At 50.5% G+C, this 19,957-nt stretch overlaps 2 protein-coding genes across 10 annotated transcripts in view; one reads left to right on the forward strand and one right to left on the reverse strand.

The window, feature by feature from the left end:
* Positions 1-94: 94 nt before the first annotated feature.
* Positions 95-14,758, reverse strand: SH2D3A (SH2 domain containing 3A). Of its 9 annotated transcripts, none has more exons than XM_044948044.2 (11): positions 14,607-14,758; positions 10,834-10,970; positions 9,103-9,452; positions 8,616-8,692; positions 3,401-3,439; positions 2,958-3,059; positions 2,711-2,826; positions 2,378-2,575; positions 2,183-2,294; positions 1,471-1,656; positions 95-533 (listed from the first exon to the last, which is right to left on the reverse strand). In XM_044948044.2, exons 2-11 carry the CDS (start codon positions 10,900-10,902, stop codon positions 334-336), a joined length of 1,449 nt encoding a protein of 482 aa, XP_044803979.2. In that variant the 5' UTR covers positions 10,903-10,970; positions 14,607-14,758; the 3' UTR covers positions 95-333. The 9 variants fall into 9 exon arrangements, 7 of the variants coding, with proteins under 7 accessions (XP_044803979.2, XP_044803978.2, XP_044803975.2 ...); XM_044948045.2 differs by having other exon boundaries at positions 366-660; XM_044948043.2 differs by having other exon boundaries at positions 2,378-2,826.
* Positions 14,759-18,933: 4,175 nt separating this feature from the next.
* The window catches only part of VAV1 (vav guanine nucleotide exchange factor 1), a 64,281-nt gene continuing 63,257 nt past the window's right edge, over positions 18,934-19,957 (forward strand). Inside the window, exon 1 of the mRNA XM_025293333.3 lies at positions 18,934-19,247. Within this exon, the coding sequence (XP_025149118.1) occupies positions 19,044-19,247 (204 nt within the window). The 5' untranslated portion in view covers positions 18,934-19,043. The remainder of the gene's footprint in view (positions 19,248-19,957) is intronic.

The following is a 19,957-nucleotide window of genomic DNA, read 5'->3' on the forward strand; positions in this document are numbered from 1 at the left end:
CAGATCTGCTGAGCACCTACTGTGTGCCAGGCCTTCTCCACCCAGGAGCTCATTCAAACGTTGAGTTTTCATCCCCATGATAACCCTTAGAAAGTACAGTCTCACTTTTATATTGAAACTGGGCACAGAGAGGTCAAGTGATCTGATAAAAGTCACACAGCTTTTAAAACACTTGAACTCTGGCCTCTTACAGACAGATCTTCAAGTTCTCTTTAACATTAAGAGACATACATTCACCACTTGAGGGGTGGGGTGGGGTGTGCAGAGCCTCCATACATCTGGGTCTTCTAGTGTAAGGCAGGAGCTGTCCACTCCCAGGATCCACATGCCTTTTTAGGGTGCAAGGTGGGTTCTTGCAAACCAGTCTGCTCCTTCTGTGCAGCAGGGTGCAGGTCCCCACTGTATCTGGCTGGGTGAAGAAACTTGGGCAGCTTCCTTGGTCTCCATCAGGAGTCCCCAGATGCTTGGGTATCCCAGCGTGAGAAGGGGGCTTGTGCTTTCAAGGGTCGGGCTCCAGGCGCTGTGAGAGGACGCTGAGGACGCGTTGGAACTTTTCGAGTCGTGTGGCCCATGGCGCCCCAGCCCCTCGGCTCCCCCAGAGCAACCTCCTCAAGAAGCCAGTGGTCAGGGCCTCTGTCAGCTCCGGGTTGGGCCGGAATCCTGGGGGCGAGGCCAGGTGAGCTGGGGGTAGGGCCCAGGCACCTGCCTTGCTCCTCCCACACCTGCCTGGTTCCCTCTGGACTTTGACCCAGGAGGGACTCTGCCCCCGATTATCTGAACAACTGGGCAGGGTTAGCTGGGGAGAGGTCTGGAGGAGTGGGGGGGGGGGGGGAGGGGGGCGGTGGCTGAAGGGCTTGGTCAATGCGGGCTCTGCCAGGGTGCATGGGGGCCAGTCCGTTTCAGGGGCCACATCAGAGCACCCCCTACTTTAGGGCTTGAACCTGGACATGGAGCTGCCTTGAGGGTGGAATTTGGGGCCACCCTGCCTAACAAACTTTGGAGGAGGAGGTTGGGCCATGTTGGAAGAAGAAGGGTCTTAAGGAACCACCCAGGTGCGGGATTCGGAGGCAGGGCTGCCCCAGGACAGAAGTGTGGTTCTGAGTACAGTGGGGGCGCTATTCTGCTAGAGTGATGGTCTGAGTCATTTTGGAGGGCGCTTCGCATTCCTGTGGGGAATTGAGACCCTCTGGGGGTAGGGCCTTCCCAGGTGAGAGAGTGGGGATGGGGCCCTGTGGGCTTGGCTCCGAGGGGCAGAGGGTGCTGTGCCCATCAACGCTGCAGGTGGCGGTAGCGTGTGTGGAGGTGAGAACACCCCTGGGACCGGGGCCCGCCCAGTTTGGGTGGGACTCTGGGAGGTGTGACATGAGTCTAGTCTCTGGCCCGGTGGATTTGGGGGTTACCGCGCTGGAGCATGCAGGTTGTTTCGAAAGTGGGGATCATCTGGCAACCCCTCGAAGGGGAGGCGCTCACCTCGCAGGCGCCGCGCCACAGCCTCACGGAATCTGGGCGCGTCCCGGGCCGTCTGACGCGCCCGGTGCAGGGTGCGCAGCAGCCGCTCGCAGCTCTCGTCCAAGGGCCCCGGGAGTTCCTCACCCTCCAGCAGGCGCGCCGCGGGTGCCACATGCGGCAGCGCCACCTCGCCGGGATCGCTGGGTCCTGTTGGGGGAAGGATCTGGGCTGGGCTAGGGACGGGGTGCGGGTCCTAGGGTGAAGAGGACGCAACATATACTGGGGCCAGGGCATCCTAGGACAGGGCTGCGGGTGGGGTTTGGGTCAGACACTGAGGCTCGAGCCCAGACCGGAGGAGGACAAGGGTGTGGCCTAAAGCTGGGGCGGAGCCTAGAACAGGCCCGCCCAGGGGTTGGGTCCAGGGCTGAATCTCGCGTAGAGGGCGGGGGCAAGGGCGCGGGGGGCGGGGCCTCGATTAAGGGGCGGGGCCTAGGACCGAACGAGCTGGCGGCTCGTACGGCCAAGGTGGAGCCCGAGACAGAAACAAGGGTTCGGCGCGAGACCCGGAGGCCAGAGCCTAGCGCATTGCTGGATGTGAGTCAGGGGCCGGGCCTAGGCAGGGGGCGTGGCCTAGGAGAGACCCAGGGGCGGGGACTAAGACACGGGCGGGCGGGGCTTAGGGCTGAATCCAGATTCTGGTTAGGGTTGTCACTCCTCGAAAGCTGCCACTCACCGGCGCCCTCATTCAGCGATCTCATCAGCGGCTTCAGCTCCTGCTCAAAGGCCAGCGCAGCCTCCGTGTGGCTCCTTCGCAGGTGGCGCCACGTGCGTTCCAAACGCGACACCTGGAGGAAGAGACGTGAGCCTTCCTTCCTTCCACTCTTCCCCATCTCTTGCACTCCGGCCTCCTCCCTTGCTTCCCACGCACCTGGGGCATGAGCAAGGCGCCCATCACCGCGGCCAGTCCGGGCAGGTCCCCCACCGCCCCTGGCCGCAGCGCCACGGCCAGCTCCACCAGGCCCCTCAGGGTGGCTGCGCGTTCTTCCAGCGGCCCTGCGCAGCCCAGCACTGCCAGCGCCCCAGCCAACGCCAGCGTCTCGAGCCTGTAGAGGCGGAGGGCAAGGGTCTGGGGGCAGTGGGGAGGTTTGCGATGTGGGGGTGAGGAGGGACAGTCAGCGGCATTGCCCATTCCCCTCCTCCCTGGGGAACCGGAAATGGGAGGAGGTTTGAAGACCCTGGGGATTTCAGGTGGCTGGCTCACCTCTCCAGCAATTCCAACCTCAAACGATGCCCGTGGGGAAGTGTGAGCAGCTCCAGACCGGAGGCGACCCCCATGGCGCCCCGCTGAGCCTTGGTAACTCCCAGGACACCTGTGGCCTGGTGATGGGGGGCGGGGGTAAGAGTAGGGACGTTAAAGGAGCAGAGTGAGTCTATGGGTGTGAGGTGGGGTTGGGTCATGCCCTGGCTTCAGGCCTTACCTGGGGAGGGAAACCTGGTAGGGGACCCACCTGGCAGTCTACTAATAGCAGGTGGAGAGCTGTGCTCCCAGGATGGTGTTCCAGGAACAGGCCACGGAGAGTATGCAGGACTTCGGGTTCCAGAGGCCGATTCTGGGAGCCCAGCAGGCAGAAGGGGGTGTCAGGGAGACAGAAAGAGACCTCAGCCTGTGGTCTTGCAAAACATGTGTCCTCCTCTTTCTCCTCCTCGGCTTCCCACCAGGGCACCTCTGACTCTGGGCAGCTGTGGCCAGGGGGCGGTCCTTGGACCCTGAGCACTCGGGGCACCAGCTCACAGTACGTCGGGGGGCGTCCAGAGGCATCAGGCAGTAGCAATGAGGGTGTTCGAGGTGGCTTGGTTGGGGCCTTGGCATGAAGCTGCCCATCAGAGGCCCTGAGACTGTCAGCAACGGACCCCAAGGGAACTGGGGTCTTTAGTATCACGGGGTCACTACCTGTCCGAGGCAGGCCAGATGCAGGTACAGTGGAGGATCCTGGGGGTCATACAAGAGGGGGAGAAAGAGGTACACAGAGAAGATAGCTGGCTAGGGTGATGGCTTCCTGAGCTACCAACCTCCTGGTTCCTGCATTCATTCAGCCAATAACCAGGTATCCTAAATTACCTTGTTGCAGCTTTGAAGCTGAACAGCTTCACCAACATCGATGCTAGATACCTACCAATGGTCTGAAAATGAACTTTCTCTGACATGGATGTAGTTCTGCCAATTCTGAATACTACATTTTAAGTCTGTAGTCTTTTTGCTCCTCTGATTGAAGATGGTAAGCACTGACCACACAAAATTAAAATGAAAAAAAATATGTCACTCAAAATTCACAAAGTTACATATGCCTCAAAGAAACTGAATTTATCAAACTTTTGAATTATGTCTTCTGTTAAGTTTGTGGTATATTTACTTCTGAGGTTATTAACTTAAAACTGCACACAGACTTTTGGGAGACTATATCTACTAAACATTTATGTCAACCCTGTTATGGGGGTTTAAAACCTCCCTAATGTTCCCATCTCACTCTGAATAAGGACCAAAGTCCTCTTGTTAGCCCTCAAAGCTCTCACAATCTGAGCCTGATCTCTCTCCGACTTCCCTCTCACTCCCACTGTTTCTGCTACACTCATTTCTTTTTGGTTCAATGAACAGTTCAGACTCTTGTTCTGGTTCTAGTTACTTTGCTCTGACTGTTCTCTCTGTCTGGGCCACTCTCACCCCATTATCCACATCGTTCCCTCCCTCATCTCCTTCAAATATTTCCCCATGAGAAAATTTCCTAACTACTGCTAAAAACTGTAATACTCCTTGCTCTGTCCTACTTTTAATTTTTAACCCAAAGCATAATTGATTCCCCTTCATGGATCACAGCCTTGTAGTGGCAAAGGGGCTTGCATAACTCAGTGAAGCTATGAGCCATGCTGTGCAGGGCCACCCAAGATAGATGGGTCACAGTGAAGAGTTATCACAAAAAGTGGTCCACTGGAGGAGGGAATGGCAAACCACTCCAGTATTCTTGCCGTTAGAACCCCATGAACAGTATGAAAAGGCAAAAAGATACGACACCGGAAGATAAGCCCCTCAGGTCAGAAGGTATCCAATATGCTACTGGGGAAGAGTGGAGGGCAATCATTAATAGCTCCAGAAAGAATGAAACAGCTGGGCCAAAGGGGAAATGGTGCTTAGTTGTGGATGTGCCTGGTGGTGAAAGTAAATGTCAATGCTGTAAAGAACAATATTGTATAAGAACCTGGAAAGTTAGAGCCATTTGTTGTTGCTGTTCAGTCACTAAGGTTGTCCAGCTCTTTGTGACCCTATGAACTGCAGCATACCATGAGTCAAGGTAAATTGGATGTGGTCAAGCAGGAGATGGCAAGAGTAAACATCGACATTTTAGGGATCAGTGAACTAAAATGGACAGGAATGGGCAAATTTAATTCATATGACCATTATATCTACTACTGTGGGCAAGAACCCCTTAGAAGAAATGGAGTAGCCCTCACAGTCAACAAAACACTCTGAAACACAGTACTTGGGTGCAATCACAAAAATGACAGAATGATCTTGGTTCGTTTCCAAGGCAAACTATTCAACATCACAGTAATTCAAATCTATGCCCCAACCTCTAATGCCAGAGAAGATGAAGTTGAACCCTTCTATGAAGACCTACAAGACCTTTAGAACTAACACCAAAAAAGATGTTTTTTCATCATAGGGAGTTGCAAAAGTAGGAAGTCAAGAGATACCTGGAATAACAAGAAAGTCTGGCCTTGGAGTACAAAATGAAGCAGGGAAAAGGCCAACAGAGATTTGTCAAGAGAATATGCTAGTCACAGCAAACCTTTTTCCAACTACACAAGAGACGACGCTACACATAGACATCACCAAATGGTCAATATGGAAATCAGATTGATTATATTCTTTGCAGCAGAAGATGAAGAAACTCTATACAGTCAAGAAAAACAAGACCTAGACCTCACTGTGGCTCAAATCATCAACTCCTTATTGCAGAATTCAATCTTAAATTGGAGAAAGTAGGGGGAAAACATCAGGCCATTCAGGTATGCTGCTGCTGCTGCTGTTGCTGCTAAGTTGCTTCAGTCGTGTCCAACTCTGTGTGACCCCATAGACAGCAGCCCACCAGGCTCCACCGTCCCTGGGATTCTCCAGGCAAGAACACTGGACTGGGTTGCCATTTCTTTCTCCAATGCATGAAAGTGAAAAGTGAAAGTGAAGTCGCTCAGTCGTGTCCAACTCCTCACGACCCCATGGACTGCAGCCTACCAGGCTCCTCCATCCATGGGATTTTCCAGGCAAGAGTTCTGGAGTGGGTTGCCATTGCCTTCTCTGATTCAGGTATGACCTAGATCAAATCCTTTATGATTATACAGTGGAAGTGACAAATAGATTCAAGGGATTAAATCTGATAGACATGAATACCTGAAGAGCTATGGACAGAGGTTTGTAACATTGTACAGGAGGCAGTAACCATAACCATCCCAAAGAAGAAGAAATGCAAGAAGGCAAAAGGGTTGTCTGAGGAGGCTTTACAAACAGTGAGGAAAGAAGAGAAGTGAAAAGCAAGGGAGAAACGGAAAGGTATACCCAACTGAATGCAGAGTTCCCAAGAATAGCAAGGAGAGATTAGAAGGCCTTCTTCAATGAACAATGCAAAGAAACAGAGGAAAACAATAGGATGGGAAAGACTAGAGATCTCTTCAAGAAAACTGAGATATCAAGGGAACATTTCAGGCAAGAATGGGCACAATAAAGGACAGAAACAGTAAGGACCTAAGCGAAGCAGAAGCTATTAAGAAGAGGTGGCAAGAATACACAGAAGAACTGTACAAAAAAAAGGTCTTAATGACATGGGTAACCATGATGGTGTGGTCACTCACCTAGAGCATGACATCCTGGAGTGTGAAGTCAAGTGGGCCTTAGGAAGCATTACTACAAACAAAGCTGGTGGAGGTGATCGAATTCCAACTGAGCTATTTCAAATCCTAAAAGATGATGCTGTTAAGGTGCTGTACTCAATATATTAGCAAATTTGGAAAACTCAGCAGTGGCCACAGGGCTGGAAAAGGTTAGTTTTCATTCCAGTCCCAAAGAAGGGCAATGCCAAAGAATGTTCAAAAGTGAAGTTGCTCAGTCATGTCCGACTCTTTGTGACCCCACGGACTGTAGCCTGCCAGGCTCCTCCGTCCATGGGATTCTCCAGGCAAGAATACTAGAGTGGGTTGTTATTTCCTTCTTTAAGAATGCTCAAACTACAATACAGTTGCACTCATTTCACATGGTAGTAAGGTTATGCTCAAAATCCTTCAAGCTAGGCTTCAGCAGTGCATGAACCAAGAACTTCTAGATAGAAAATCTGAGTTTAGAAAAGGCAGAGGAACCAGAGATTAAATTGCCAACATTCGTTGGGTCATAGAGAAAGCTAGGGAATTCCAGAAAAACATCTACTTCTGCTTTATTGACTATGCTAAAGCCTTTGACTGTGTGGAACACAACAAATTGTGGAAAGCTCTTAAAAAAACAGGAATACCAGACCACTTTACCTGTCTCCTGAAAAACCTGTATGCTGGACAAGAAGCAACAGTTAGAATCTTACTGAAAGTGGTTCAAAATTGGGAAAGGAGTGTATATTGTCACCCTGTTTATTTAACTTATATACATAGTACATCATGTGAAATGCTGGGCTGGATGAATTACATGCTGGAATCAAGATTGCTGGGCAAAATATCAACAACCTCAGATATGCAGATGATGCCATTCTAATGGCAGAAAGTGAAGAGGAACTAAAGAGCCTCTTGATGAGGGTGAAAGAGGAGGATGAAAAAGCTGGCTTAAAACTCAACATTCCAAAAACAAATATCATGGCATTTGGTTCCATCACTTCATGGCAAACAGCAGGGGAAAAAGTGGAAGGAGTGACAGATTTTATTTTCTTGGACTCCAAAATCACTGTGGATGGTGACTGCAGCTATGAAATTAAAAGAAGCTTGCTCCTTGGAAGAAAAGCTATGACAAATTTAGACAGCATATTAAAAAGCAGAGACATCACTTTGCTGACAAAGGTCTGTATTGTCAAAGCTATGATTTTCCCAGTAGTCATGTATGGACATGAGAGTTGGATCATAAAGAAGGCTGAGTGCCAAAAAATTGATGCTCTCAAATTGTGGTGTTGGAGAAGACTCTTGAGAGTCCCTTGGACAGCATGAAGATCAAACCAGTTAATCCTAAATGAAACCAACCCTGAATAATCATTGGAAGGACAGATGCTAAAGCTGAAGCTCCAATGCTTTGGCCACTTAATGGGAAGAGCCAACTCATTGGAAAAGACCTTGGTGGTGGTAAAGATTGAAAGCAAAAGGAGAAGGGAGTGACAGAGGATGAGATGGTTAAAGAGCATCACTGAATCAATGGACAAGAATTTGAGCAAACTGGGAGATAGTGAAGGACAGGAAAGCCTGGTGTGCTGTATCCATGGGATCACAGAGTGGACACGACTTGGCAAATGAACAACAAATATGACTCATTTCTGTTGTTCATGGTCCTTCATTCTCTAATAGGATGTTGGCTCCACTCGAGAAGGGATCTTTGTTATTCTTGTTCATTGATGTGTCTCAGCACTTAGTATTGTGTCTGACACACACAGTGAGGGCTCATGTTGAATGGGAGACAACAGGCCAGTCAGGGCACAAGGGGAACTCCTCCTTTATGTAGGATGGCCAGGGTTAGCTGCTTTGAGGAACTCCTGTTAGATGAGAAACAGTCAGGTAAAGGTTAGGGAATGAGCTTTCCGAAGATGAGGCCAGCAAGTGCAAAGGCCCTGAGGCAGGAACAAATGTACAAGGTTCCAGCAGACTGAACAACAACAAGCAGCAACTGAAAGGATGTCTGTGTGGCCAGAGAACAGGGGATGAGGGATGGAATTATTAGAGAGCTTAGCTATGGTTAGAGCATGGAGGGTTTCTTGGAATCATTGTAAACCCATACTTTTAAGCACCTACAGAGTTCTTGTGTGTGTTTTAGTCACTGTGACAACATCGAGAGCATCACCATCCTTTTTTCCCAGCAGGTTGTCACCTGCCCAGTGTCACTTGGATAGTGCATGGCAGAGGAATTTCAGAGCTATGTCCTATCCTGGAAGACCCTTTACCTGGTCCAGGAGGGTCTTCTGGTGGCCGCCACATATGCTCCAAACCTGCGGGCTGACTATCACTCCGCTTCCTATCCCTGGGGGACAGAGGGAGGGAGATATGTTGTCCTACTCCTAGCAGATAGTTAGATAGCATATAGCCTCCACCAATGCCCAGAAAACCTTACATCCCATCACTCAGAACCAGGGGATCCCCCAGGGTGCTTGCTAACCCCAGGGAACACTTGGCAATGTCAAGAGATATGTTTTGGTTGTCATAACTAAGAGGAGGGGTGCAGAGCATTCTACTGGCATCTAGTAGATAAGAGACCAGGGATGCTGTTCAACAGCCTGCAATGCACAGAATGGCCCCCCCCACAACCAAGAATAATCTGGCTACAAATGTCAATAGTGGACAGAGCCATCCACTATTGGAACACACAGGAACAGTGGTGGAGAACCCTGGGAGGTCTTGGGTGTCTTCAGGATGTAGAGAGCCTGTGAATACCTGAGAGGCTCTGTGCTAGCCGGGCCGTCTGGAAGGGTGTCCTCACTAAAGCTGCGTCGAATTAGTCCTTGCCGTGGCACTGGCCTGGAGGCCACAGCCCCTGTGGCTTGGGACAGTGGACGCTGGCCAATCACATAGCTGCGAACCAGGGCAGGCAGGCTGGGGAAACGCTCATCCTCTAGCTGAAAGAGGGCTGTGGGCCGGCCTGGCCGAGGCCTCAGGGCCACACGAAGCACCTCGAAGTGCAGGGCTGAGCCTCGCCAGCGGCAGGAGATCACAGGGTGGCCCCCACGGGACTTGGACGCACGAACTAAGAAGTCACCATCTTGCTGGAGAAGGTCCTCGGCCTTCTGGGGATGGAGGATCGGGGGGCAAGGGTTTACACATGAGCACGTATCAGTAATTAATGGAGACTCCCGACCCCTCCCCCCGACCCAAGAAAAGCCACCCCACAGACTGGGTAGTTTTGAGCCAAACAATTTCTTGTCTAGTGGACATACTTCCGCACTACAGTTCCCAGGCTCCTTTGCGGTTAACTGTCGTGTGACAAGATCTGACCAATGGGATGTGGGAGGAGAGCTGTGGGGAATGGTCAGACCTGCCCCATGAAATAAGTCTAGCATAATCCTACAGGTTTCTTCCTGAATCTGTCAGTTGACGCCCACAGAGCCCTGGCGGGGCAGTGGAGGCAGAAGACTGAAAGGGCTTGGGTCTGACTCCTTTTGAAGCTCTGCATCCTCTTAGACTGTGACATGAACTAGTCTTTAAATGTTGATGGAGTCGTTGACAGCGTGGGAATGTTTGTTACAGCCACTAGCTGACGCTGACTAATGCATGTTCCAACCTGGTAACATATGCTGAGTTTTTTATGCAAATGTGGCTTTCAGAAAAGCCATTTGCTAGGTTCTTCCAAACAGACCATGGCCTTGAAATTCACCTTTATAAAAATAGAGCACTATCATGCCAGCTATGGTGGCTGAAAACAGGGCCTGAGGGCCACAACATCATAGAGGGGCAAAGCAGAGCTGCTGATGGAGGCTGGGGACTGGCCAATATGCGCAAAGGACACTTGTATGGCCCTTATTATATGCCAGGCACTGTTTTAAGTGTAAAATGTATGAACTCACTTCATCCTTTACCAAGGATAAGAGGTAGGTACTATTATGCCCATTTTACAGATGGGGAAACAGAGGCCCAGAGACATCAACTACCTTGCTCTAGTTTACATCCAATATAAATTGTAGGGATAGGATTTAAACTCAGGCTGCTTGTGGCTAAAGTGTGGGATTTTCACCATTAAGCTACACTGCCTCTCATGATTTGATTAGATGTCTCAGGTCCTGGGACTCCTGAAGGTGACTCCTAAGCTGGAGATGAGCGTGAGGTGCTTTGAATTGAGAGGGAAATGGGACCCTGGCGGCCACAGGTGGCCTGGAATCCAGAGAGAGACAGAGAGACAAGTAGGGCCAAAGGGAGGTTTGAGGAGTCATTAGTACCCTCTTCAACTCCTGTCACCTTCTTCAACACCATCCCAAAGGAAGTAATAATTTAAAGATAAGAAGTGACATCCCACATAGACCAAGTTGCAAAACAATCCTCAGCCCTCAAGCCACTCTTTCTGATAGATCTTGACCTTAAGGCCCTTATCTGGGACCCAGGAGTCCCCAGTAAGTCAAAGATGAGTGAGATTCCCCATCAGATGGTATGTGGTCCTGTGAGAGGCAGTGGTACCTGGCGGGACAGGGGGCCGTGGTACCAGGGTTGGCCCACAAAGTCCTCTCCATCTTGTGGCACCTGCATGGAGCTCTCGGGGGCAGAGGGTGCAAGGGCTGTGCTTTGTACTTCCAACAGGCCTCAGTCTTCCTCATCTGTAAAACAGGAATAATTATTCTTGCTTCCTGAATGGCTTGGTCAGCCCTTTCATGTTCCTCATAGTTTGAAGACAACAGCCCACATCTTATCAAACCATAAAATGCAATGCTTTCTGTATATGTATATATATATATTATATTTTAATACACAGCATATTTATATAATTATATATACTGCTACTGCTAAGTCGCTTCAGTTGTGTCCAACTCTCTGCGACCCCATAGATGGCAGCCCACCAGGCTCCCCCGTCCCTGGGATTCTCCAGGCAAGAACACGGGAGTGGGTTGCCATTTCCTTCTCCAATTCGTGAAAGTGAAAAGTGAAAGTGAAGTCGCTCAATCGTGTCCAACTCCTCACGACCCCATGGATTGCAGCCTACCAGGCTCTGCCACCCATGGGATTTTCCAGGCAGGAGTACTGGAGTGGGGTGTCATTGCCTTCTCCGATAATTATATATAAATGTATTTAAATATTTACATATAACATTTGTGTATTTTATATTCTAAATATAAATATGCTAATATATATTTATATTAAGTTAAAGTTACCCATAGTCAGATTATATATTTTTAATTATAAATTATATGAGTTATATTTGATATATATATCAGATTAAATCAAGCTATGAGTAACTTTGGGGCTTCCTGGATGGCTCAGTGGGTAAAGCAGCCACCTGCAATGCAGGTGACACAGGAGACGTGGGTTCAATCCCTGGGTCATGAAGATCCCCTGGAGTAGGAAATGGCAACCCATTCCAGTATTCTTGCCTGAAAAATCCCATTGACAGAGGAGCTAGGAAGACTACAGTCCAAAGGGTTGCAAAGAGTCAGACATGACGGAGCGGCTAAGCATGAAATGAATAAATTTATTATTTTTAATTAATTTATTTTTTGGTTGTGCCATGCAGCATCTGGGGTCTTAGTTCCCCATCCAGGAATCAAACTGGCACCTCCTGCTTTGGAAGTGAGGAGTCTTAACCATTAGACTGCCAGGGAAGTCCCTAACTTTAATTTAGAATAGGCTGTGATTTCATGAAAACAGTCATGCAAATTCACTGGGATTCTTGCGAAGGAAGAAGACAATGATCTCAAATGTAATGCAATTTTTAATGCAGATGACATAGTGCTATATTTTGTAGAAATTTAATTAACAAATTAACTCAAAAGAATATTTATGCAGCACCCACTCTGTGCCAGGAGCCCCTTCTAGGCACTAGAGACCTCGCAGTGAACAACACAGACCAAGGTTCCTGCTCTTAGGCATCTTCTAGCTGAGAAGACAGAGATTAGGAAAATCAGTGAGTAGAAAAGGAAGCCTAAAATAGATCTGAGAGAACTAAGGGGAAAAATGAAACCAGGGATCAGATATGAAGATTCAAGCAGTGGAGTTAAGATTTTTCTTACGGTGACCTGGGAAGGTCTTGGGGGTGGGTAAAGGTTGGGAGGATTTTAAGGGGCCAAGTCAGGTGGTTCTTTTAAAAAAAAATTTTTTTTTAATTTAATTTATTTATTTAGCTCCACTGAGTCTTAGTTGCGGCATGAGAACACTTAGTTCTGGCATGTGGGATCTAATTCCCTGACCAGGGATGGAACCCAGGCCTCCTGCCTTGGGAAGACAGAGCCACTGGGTAAGTCTCAAGCCTGGTGGTTCTTGGGGTGAAATAAATTCCAGGCTGGGGAGAATTAAATTTACTAAAACCCATAGCATCTCAGTGATCTGTAGGCACACTCAAGGATTCTTGGATTGTACAAAAAAATTTAACCCATGCGTGGCTTTCCAATAAGGTCATTTTGTATGCTCAGTCGCTCAGCGGTGTCTGACTCTGTGATCCCATTGACTGTAGCCTGGCAGGTTTCTATGTCTATGGGATTCTCCAGGCAAGAATACCAGAGTGGCTCGCCATTTTCTCCTCCAGAGGATCTTCCCGACCCAGGCATCAAACTGTGTCTCCAGCCAAATCCTGGGTTGCAAGTGAATTCTTTACCACTGAGCCAGTGGGGAAACCCATTTTAAAAGACCATTAAAAGGTCACATTTTTGTAGACAGGTCAGCAAACAGCAAATAGACATCTACAGGTTTTCATTCGTTATTACTGTGATCAAACTTAGGACACGGACACTCTAGGACCCCTTGATCATCGCGCATGCCTCAGGCCCTGGGTCTCTCAAGCATCTGGTGAAAAAACTGCTCTGGACGAGAGGGAAGAGGGGGAGAGGGAGTGGGAGGTGGTGGGGAAAGTGTCTTGCTTCCCCTACCCCCAGGGCCTTCTGGGCCCGGAAGGATCTGCAAAGAAATAGCACGAAGATGTTTAGGACCTGAGTCAGCTGAAAGGGCCTGGAAGTTCCCAGACTGGTCCGAGGTGGCTTAAGGGGCGGGAGAGCTGAGCAGAGCTTTGGCTCCAGGCGCCACATACCTGAATACCAGGTGTGTCTCCTGGATACCTGTGCACTTCCTGTTTGTCAGCTGGGCCTGGCCTGGCCTTGGTTTTAAGAGTCCCCTGACTCCAGCGTCCTCTGACTTGCGTGCCCCTTAGTGGGTGTGAAGGTGCATCACTGACTCTGGTTTGTTCAGGGGGAGCTCAGAGTGGTCACAGGACGGCCACAGGCCAATTAAGTCATCCACCTGTCCTGCATCGTTTGGAATAATTTCTGGGTATCTGGGCAGGAGAGAGAGGAAGGGGGCAGAAATCAAGGGAGGAGGTGGGTGAGAGGCAAGTTTGGGGAAAGAAGGGAGGGGATTATTCATTTTCTATCGACCATATACTCCTACAGGGGGCAGCCACTTGCACGAGACAGGGACACAGGTGGACACGGAGACTCAAACGTGAGCAAAATACTGACTGGTTGAATGGTTACTGTGTGCCAAGGAGAAACAGAGATGAATGAGACCAAGGCCCCTCCGGTGGAGGAGACACACAAAACAAATAAGTGCACGATGAATGAAGAAGATAATGTCTAAGGGTGAACAACGAAGGAGATAAGACAGGGAGATGTAAAGAGAGGCTGGCTGGGGGAGGCTACCTTAAATATGAATAGTAGTCAGAAGGCTGTCTCCCACCAAGTGACTTGGGACCTGAGATCTCAGTAGGGGCGGGGGCGGGGGGGGGCGGGCGGGGGGGGAACAGTTAAGCAAAGATGTGAAGAAAGAGCAGTACAGGTGAGGGGTATACAGGGAGGGCAAAGGTGCAGAGCTTGCTTTTTATATTTTACGTCGTCAAGGAGGCAGGTGTGACAATGCTGTGAGCCACGAGCGAAGTGGAGAGCAGTGAGGTTAGGCAGAGACGATGCAGGAACCTGGTGGACCTCGAATTTTCGTCTCGGTGGGATGGAAGAGGAGCTACGGAAAGGTATGAAGTGAGAGGGTCACGATCTGGTTTGTGGTTTAAAAACATTGCTCAGGCATGGAAGCAGGGAGGCTGTCCATGTCGCAGAGAAAATACGCTTGCAGGAGGACGTCCAGGTACACGGACATGCATGATGCACAGAGACCCAATCAGGTGACCCCTTTTACCTTCGCGGACGCGCGGGGACATACAGATTCTTTCAGAGAGCAGGTGGCCCCACCTGGAAAAAAGAACTCCCTACCCCCACCAAATCTCCCGGTCCTGCCTCTGCACGGGGACCCTCACTCACCTGGGCCGGGACCCGCGGAGCTCGCAAGAACTTGGGACCTGGCGGAAGCCTGAGGCTCTGCGTCTCCCGACCCCTCCCTCTCCTCCCCAACCAGGTCCAGCCTTCCCTTGCCGCGCCCTAAGGTTTCCTAGCGCCATCACCTGGTCCCGCCCACTTTAAGCCCCTCCCCTCCAGGCCCCGCCCTTTCTCCTACTGTAACTTATCGCCCCGCCCCCTTATAAACTTTCTTTTCGCTAACCACGCCCGCTTGGATGAACCTTCTTCCTGTAGGTCACGCTCCCTGGGGAGCTCCTTTCATTCCTACTAGTGGACCCGCCCCCTTAAATTTGCCCCGCCCCCTCAGGCTGACCACGCCCACTCATCTAGATACCCCTCTTTTAGTCCCGCCCTTGGAGCCCTGCCCCTTGTTTCCAATTAAGGCCACAGGCTGGTCCTAAGAGCCCCTGACCCCTTGCGACGGGGCAAGGGATGTCTCCTAGCTCCTCTGTTCCGGGCAGGGGCGGGGCGGCCCTTACGGGCTGTCTCACACGACCGGGAGTGGTGGCGGCTGTGACGTGGCAGAGTGCGCTTCCTCCAGACTGCCCCCCTGGGTTTCTCGGAAGGAACCCCACATTGGGTGTCGGGTTTGTGAAGAGAGATGCGGGAAAACACGACAGTCTTTCCCAGTAACAGACCGCTGGAATTGATCTAGACTCTGGCGGGACGTGGGGGGCAAACATTCAGGTGGTTTCCTAGGTGGAGGGAAGGAGAGAAAGGGGGCTTCCATCCTGTTGCCTGGAGACAAGCGTGAGGAAGGTGTGTGGGGGGATCTGGAGCCAGAAATAGGACCCTCTGGCCAAGTTTTTGAGGGTGCGTAGTATTAGCAGCAGAACTGAAAGCAGTAGCTGCAGCTAACATTCATTAAGTGCTTACTGTATACTTGTTTGCCCTGCCTCCATAATTCTATTTTTACATAGACCTCTCAGTGAGATGGGTCCTATTTTCATCACCCCATTTTCTAGATGCAGAAACAGGCATGGGGCAACTAAGCCCAAGTTTGCCCAAGGTTGACTCAGCTTGTGATTGGCCGAAGTGGGATTCAAACCTGGAGCCCTGGAGCTCTATCCTGTCTTCCTCTGATCTTTGCAACCCCGCCGTCTCTGATCCCTACTGTATTTCTAAACAGTGAAGTTTGCTGTCACTCATTTTACAGATGAGGAAATTGACACAAAGAGAATCACGGATGCCTGGGGAAGAAAGTTTTGGTGTCTGTGGAATCATAAATCTGGGAATTTCCAGGCTGGGCTTTCCCACCTGCCAGTGTGGAAGAGACTTCAGTCTCAGGCTGAGGAAATGTCTTTTCCTTCCCCAGCCTGCTTTTGGTGCACAGCTCGGTTATATCCAATGACGGTTTCTAGCGCCCCCTGGTGGTTACAATAATTTAAAAATCCCAGGCGTGTTGGGGTGGGGTGGGGGCTTGTGGGATAGAGCGGGCTGAGAACACTCCCAGTCTAGTGGGGTGGAGGTGGGGAGAGAGACCTCGTAGACCACATGATTTCAGGTAATGATAAGGACTTTAAGACAGCAGTACAGTTCAATTGCTCAGTCTTGACCTACTCTCAGCTACCCCATGGACTGCAGCATGCCAGGCCTCCCTGTCACTCATCAACTACTGGAGCTTACTCAAATTCATGTCCGTAGAGTTGGTGATGCCATCCAACTATCTCATCCTCTGTCGTCCCCTTCTCCTCCCACCTTCAATCTTTCCCAGCATCAGGGTCTTTTCAAATGAGTCAGTTCTTCGCATCAGGTGGCCAAAGTATTGGAGCTTCAGCTTCAGCGTCAGTCCTTCCAATGATTATTCAGGGTTGGTTTCCTTTAGGATGGACTGGTTGGATCTCCTTGCAGTCCAAAGGACTCTCAAGAGTCTCCTCCAACACCACAGTTCAAAAGCATCAATTCTTCTGCGCTTAGCTTTCTTTCTAGTCCAACTCTCACATCCATACATAACTACTGGAAAAACCATAGCTATGACTGCTGCTGCTGCTGCTGCTAAGTCGCTTCAGTCGTGTCCGACTCTGTGCGACCCCATAGACGGCAGCCCGTCAGGCTCCACCATTCCTGGGATTCTCCAGGCAAGAACACTGGGGCGGGTTGCCATTTCCTTCTTCAATGCATGAAGGTGAAAAGTGAAAGTGAAGTCACCCAGTCGTGTCTGACTCCTCGCGACCCCATGGACTGCAGCCTACCAGGCTCCTCTGTCCATGGGATTCTCCAGGCAAGAGCACTGGAGTGGGGTGCCATTGCCCTCTCCGTAGCTATGACTAGTTGGACCTTTGTTGGCAAAGTAATGTCTTTCCTTTTTAATATGCTGTCTAGGTTGGTCACAACTTTTCTTCCAAGGAGTAAGCGTCTTTTAATTTCATGGCCGCAGTCACCTTCTGCAGTGACTTTGGAGCCCCCAAAATAAAATCTCTCATTGTTCTCATGTTTCTGCATCTATTTGCCATGAAGTGATGGGACCGGATGCCATGCTCTTAGTTTTCTGAATGTTGAGCTTTAAGCCAACTTTTTCACTCTACTCTTTCACTTTCATCAAGAGGCTCTTTAGTTCTTCACTTTCTGCCAAAGGGTGGTGTCATCTGCATATCTGAGGTTATTGATAATTCTCCCGGCAATCTTGATTCCAGCTTGTGCTTCATCCAGTCCAGCGTTTTGCATGATGTACTCTGCATAGAAATTAAATAAGCAGGGTGACAATATACAGCCTTGATGTACTCCTTTCCCGATTTGGAACCAGTCTGTTGTTCCATGTCCAGTTCTAACTATTGCTTCTTGACCTACATGCAGATTTCTCAGGAGGCAGATCAGGTGGTCGGGTATTCCCATCTCTTTAAGATTTTTCCACAGTTTGTTGTGATCCACACAGTCAAAGGCTTTGGCATAGTCAATAAAACCGAAGTAGATGTTTTTCTGGAACTCTCTTGCTTTTTTAACGATCCAACGGATGTTGGTAATTTGATCTCTGGTTCCTCTGCCTTTTCTAAATCCAGCTTGAACATCTGGAAGTTCATGTTTCACGTACTGTTGAAGGCTGGCTTGGAGAATTTTGAGCATTACTTTACTAGCATGTGAGATGAGTGCAATTGTGCGGTAGTTTGAGCATTCTTCAGCATGGCCTTTCTTTGGGATTGCAAATATTTGCTAAATGAATGAATGACATTATGGAAGTCTAGAAGATGATGGTGGCCAGAGCCATGGGATAAATGTCAAAGATAGAACCAATAGAGCTTTTAACTATTTATTCATTCATTCAACAAATACTTGTGGAACATATATATATATATATATGTGCCAGGTGCTGGGGATAGTGGTTTTAACATAGACACAAATTTCCAAATACACAATGAAAAAAGTAAGCATAATAAAATGTCAGGTTTCTGGGATAGTAGTGTTGTGAAAAGTGAAAGTCACTCAATCGTGTCCAGCTCTTTGTAATCCATGGACTGTAGCCCACCAGGAGCCTCTGTCTATGAATTCTCCAGGCAAGAATACTGGTAATAAGGGCTTAATGTGGGGGAGGGGGGAGTGGGACAGGGTGTGATGGGGTGGGGAATAAAGACTGTGATTTGAAATGGAGAGGTTTGGGAAGACTTCATGAGAAGGTGCCCTGGAGCTAAGATTTGCAGAAAATGAGGGAGCTGGCCATGGAGCTGTCTAAGGCAGAGGACCAGCATGTGCAAAGGCCCTGTGGCAGGACTCTAGGGTGAGTCCTAGGACTCTAGATTTTGGGGTGACCTCGTGGGTTCAGGGAACATTGAGGAGGCCCTGTTTGACTGGAAGAGAGCAAATGAAGGAGAGAGTGGAAGAGATAAGGGAAGAACCTTGTGGTGTACAGGAGGACTTTTACTCCCAACAAGGGGGGCTGTGGGACTCAGTGGCTTGACTGGGGTGTTCATAGGTGCCCTCTGATGGGGGGGTTACAGACTGTGGTGGGTGAGAACGGGAGCCTGGGGATGAGGGGGAGGAGACTGGTCCAGGTTAGCAAGGAGCAGGGCTGGCCAAGCAAGGAGGTGAAGGAGGGAGGGGTGAGAAGAGGGTGGATTTTAAGTATGTTCCTGAGGTGGTACTGCTCTTGGGTTGCATGCAGAGGAAGGCAGTGGAACTCCGCCTAATTACGCTGTCCCCACGCCCAGATGCCCTGGTGTTAGCTGGTGGGCGAAAGAGAGGCCAGGTCCTGCTTGAAAGGGGGCTGGGCTGGGTCTGGCCAGGTGCTCCCCCCACCCGCCCCCACCCCACGGCTCCTCCTCCTCCACCCCTTCTCAGGGCGACAGTTACAGGCAAAAAAGAGGAAGTGGTAGCTGGCTAGCAGAGGCAGGCAGGCAGGCACGCAGGCGGGCGGGCGGCGGGCGGAGGAGGCCGCGAGGGTGTGCGGACGGGCCTGGGAAGGCAGTGGCCATGGAGCTGTGGCGCCAGTGCACCCACTGGCTCATCCAGTGCCGGGTGCTACCGCCCAGCCACCGTGTGACCTGGGATGGAGCCCAAGTGTGCGAGCTGGCGCAGGCCCTCCGGGATGGCGTCCTTCTGTGCCAGCTGCTCAACAACCTGCTGCCCCACGCTATCAACCTGCGGGAAGTCAACCTGCGTCCCCAGATGTCCCAGGTGAGACAGGCCACAGGCAGGCCTACCAGAGGGTGGGTGGCGGGAGGCACCCCAGGCTGGTACCCAGGAGGTTGATGCACTGCGCCTCTGGGCCAGCAGTGAAGAGAGGAGGCTGGCCCCAACTCTGGGCCTGGCATGGGGGATATGTGGGGGTCCTAACACTGAAGATTCAGGGGTGGCCCCCTCAAGGTTAACAGGAATGGGTTCCCACATCTAGGCTGAAAACTGGCAAACTTGGGGTTAACCCAAGTCCAAAACCTCAGGCTGACTCCACTGGAGATTTAGACCCCAAAAGGGACATGCTAGGGGTCCGGAGGGGGCCCTAGGAATCTCCTGAGTGGCCGATAGGGCACCTGAGATTTTGGGCTCCCTTGACCCTGCCACCCACTAAGATTCTGGCTATGGGGGAAGGGCCTCCTCCTATTCCTTCCCCCACATGCGTCGCCTCCTCCTGGGCCCTGGGCCCCTTCCTTCCCCTCACATCTTCCCCTTGGCTTCCTGCCGGGGCCTGGGGCAGCATGGGGAGGGTGGGGGGACTGTGGATCTGGGACTCTGGTCTTCCTAGCTCTGTCCATCCCAAGAGGTACATTGAGGCAGGACCCAGTCCCAAAGAGCCCTGAGACTGTGTTCTTGGGGTTTGTGGGAACCTAGAAATAGCTGCTTTTTCTCTGTAGGGATTTCTGCAAGGGCCCCAGGGTTCAGGGGGTGGT

Source organism: Bubalus bubalis, chromosome 9 (assembly GCF_019923935.1).
Source record: "Bubalus bubalis isolate 160015118507 breed Murrah chromosome 9, NDDB_SH_1, whole genome shotgun sequence".
NCBI classification, from domain to species: Eukaryota; Metazoa; Chordata; class Mammalia; order Artiodactyla; family Bovidae; genus Bubalus; species Bubalus bubalis.

Bases quoted from the DNA above. Each gene is read 5' to 3' on its own strand.
- SH2D3A (XM_044948040.2), bottom strand. From the start codon at position 10,902: ATGCAGGTGCCACAAGATGGAGAGGACTTTGTGGGCCAACCCTGGTAC. The intron at 9,453-10,833 runs GTACCACTGCCT...CTCCATCCCCAG, and splicing joins ACGGCCCCCTGTCCCGCCAG to AAGGCCGAGGACCTTCTCCA. The intron at 2,295-2,377 runs GTGCGTGGGAAG...CTCTTCCTCCAG, and splicing joins GCGCCTTGCTCATGCCCCAG to GTGTCGCGTTTGGAACGCAC.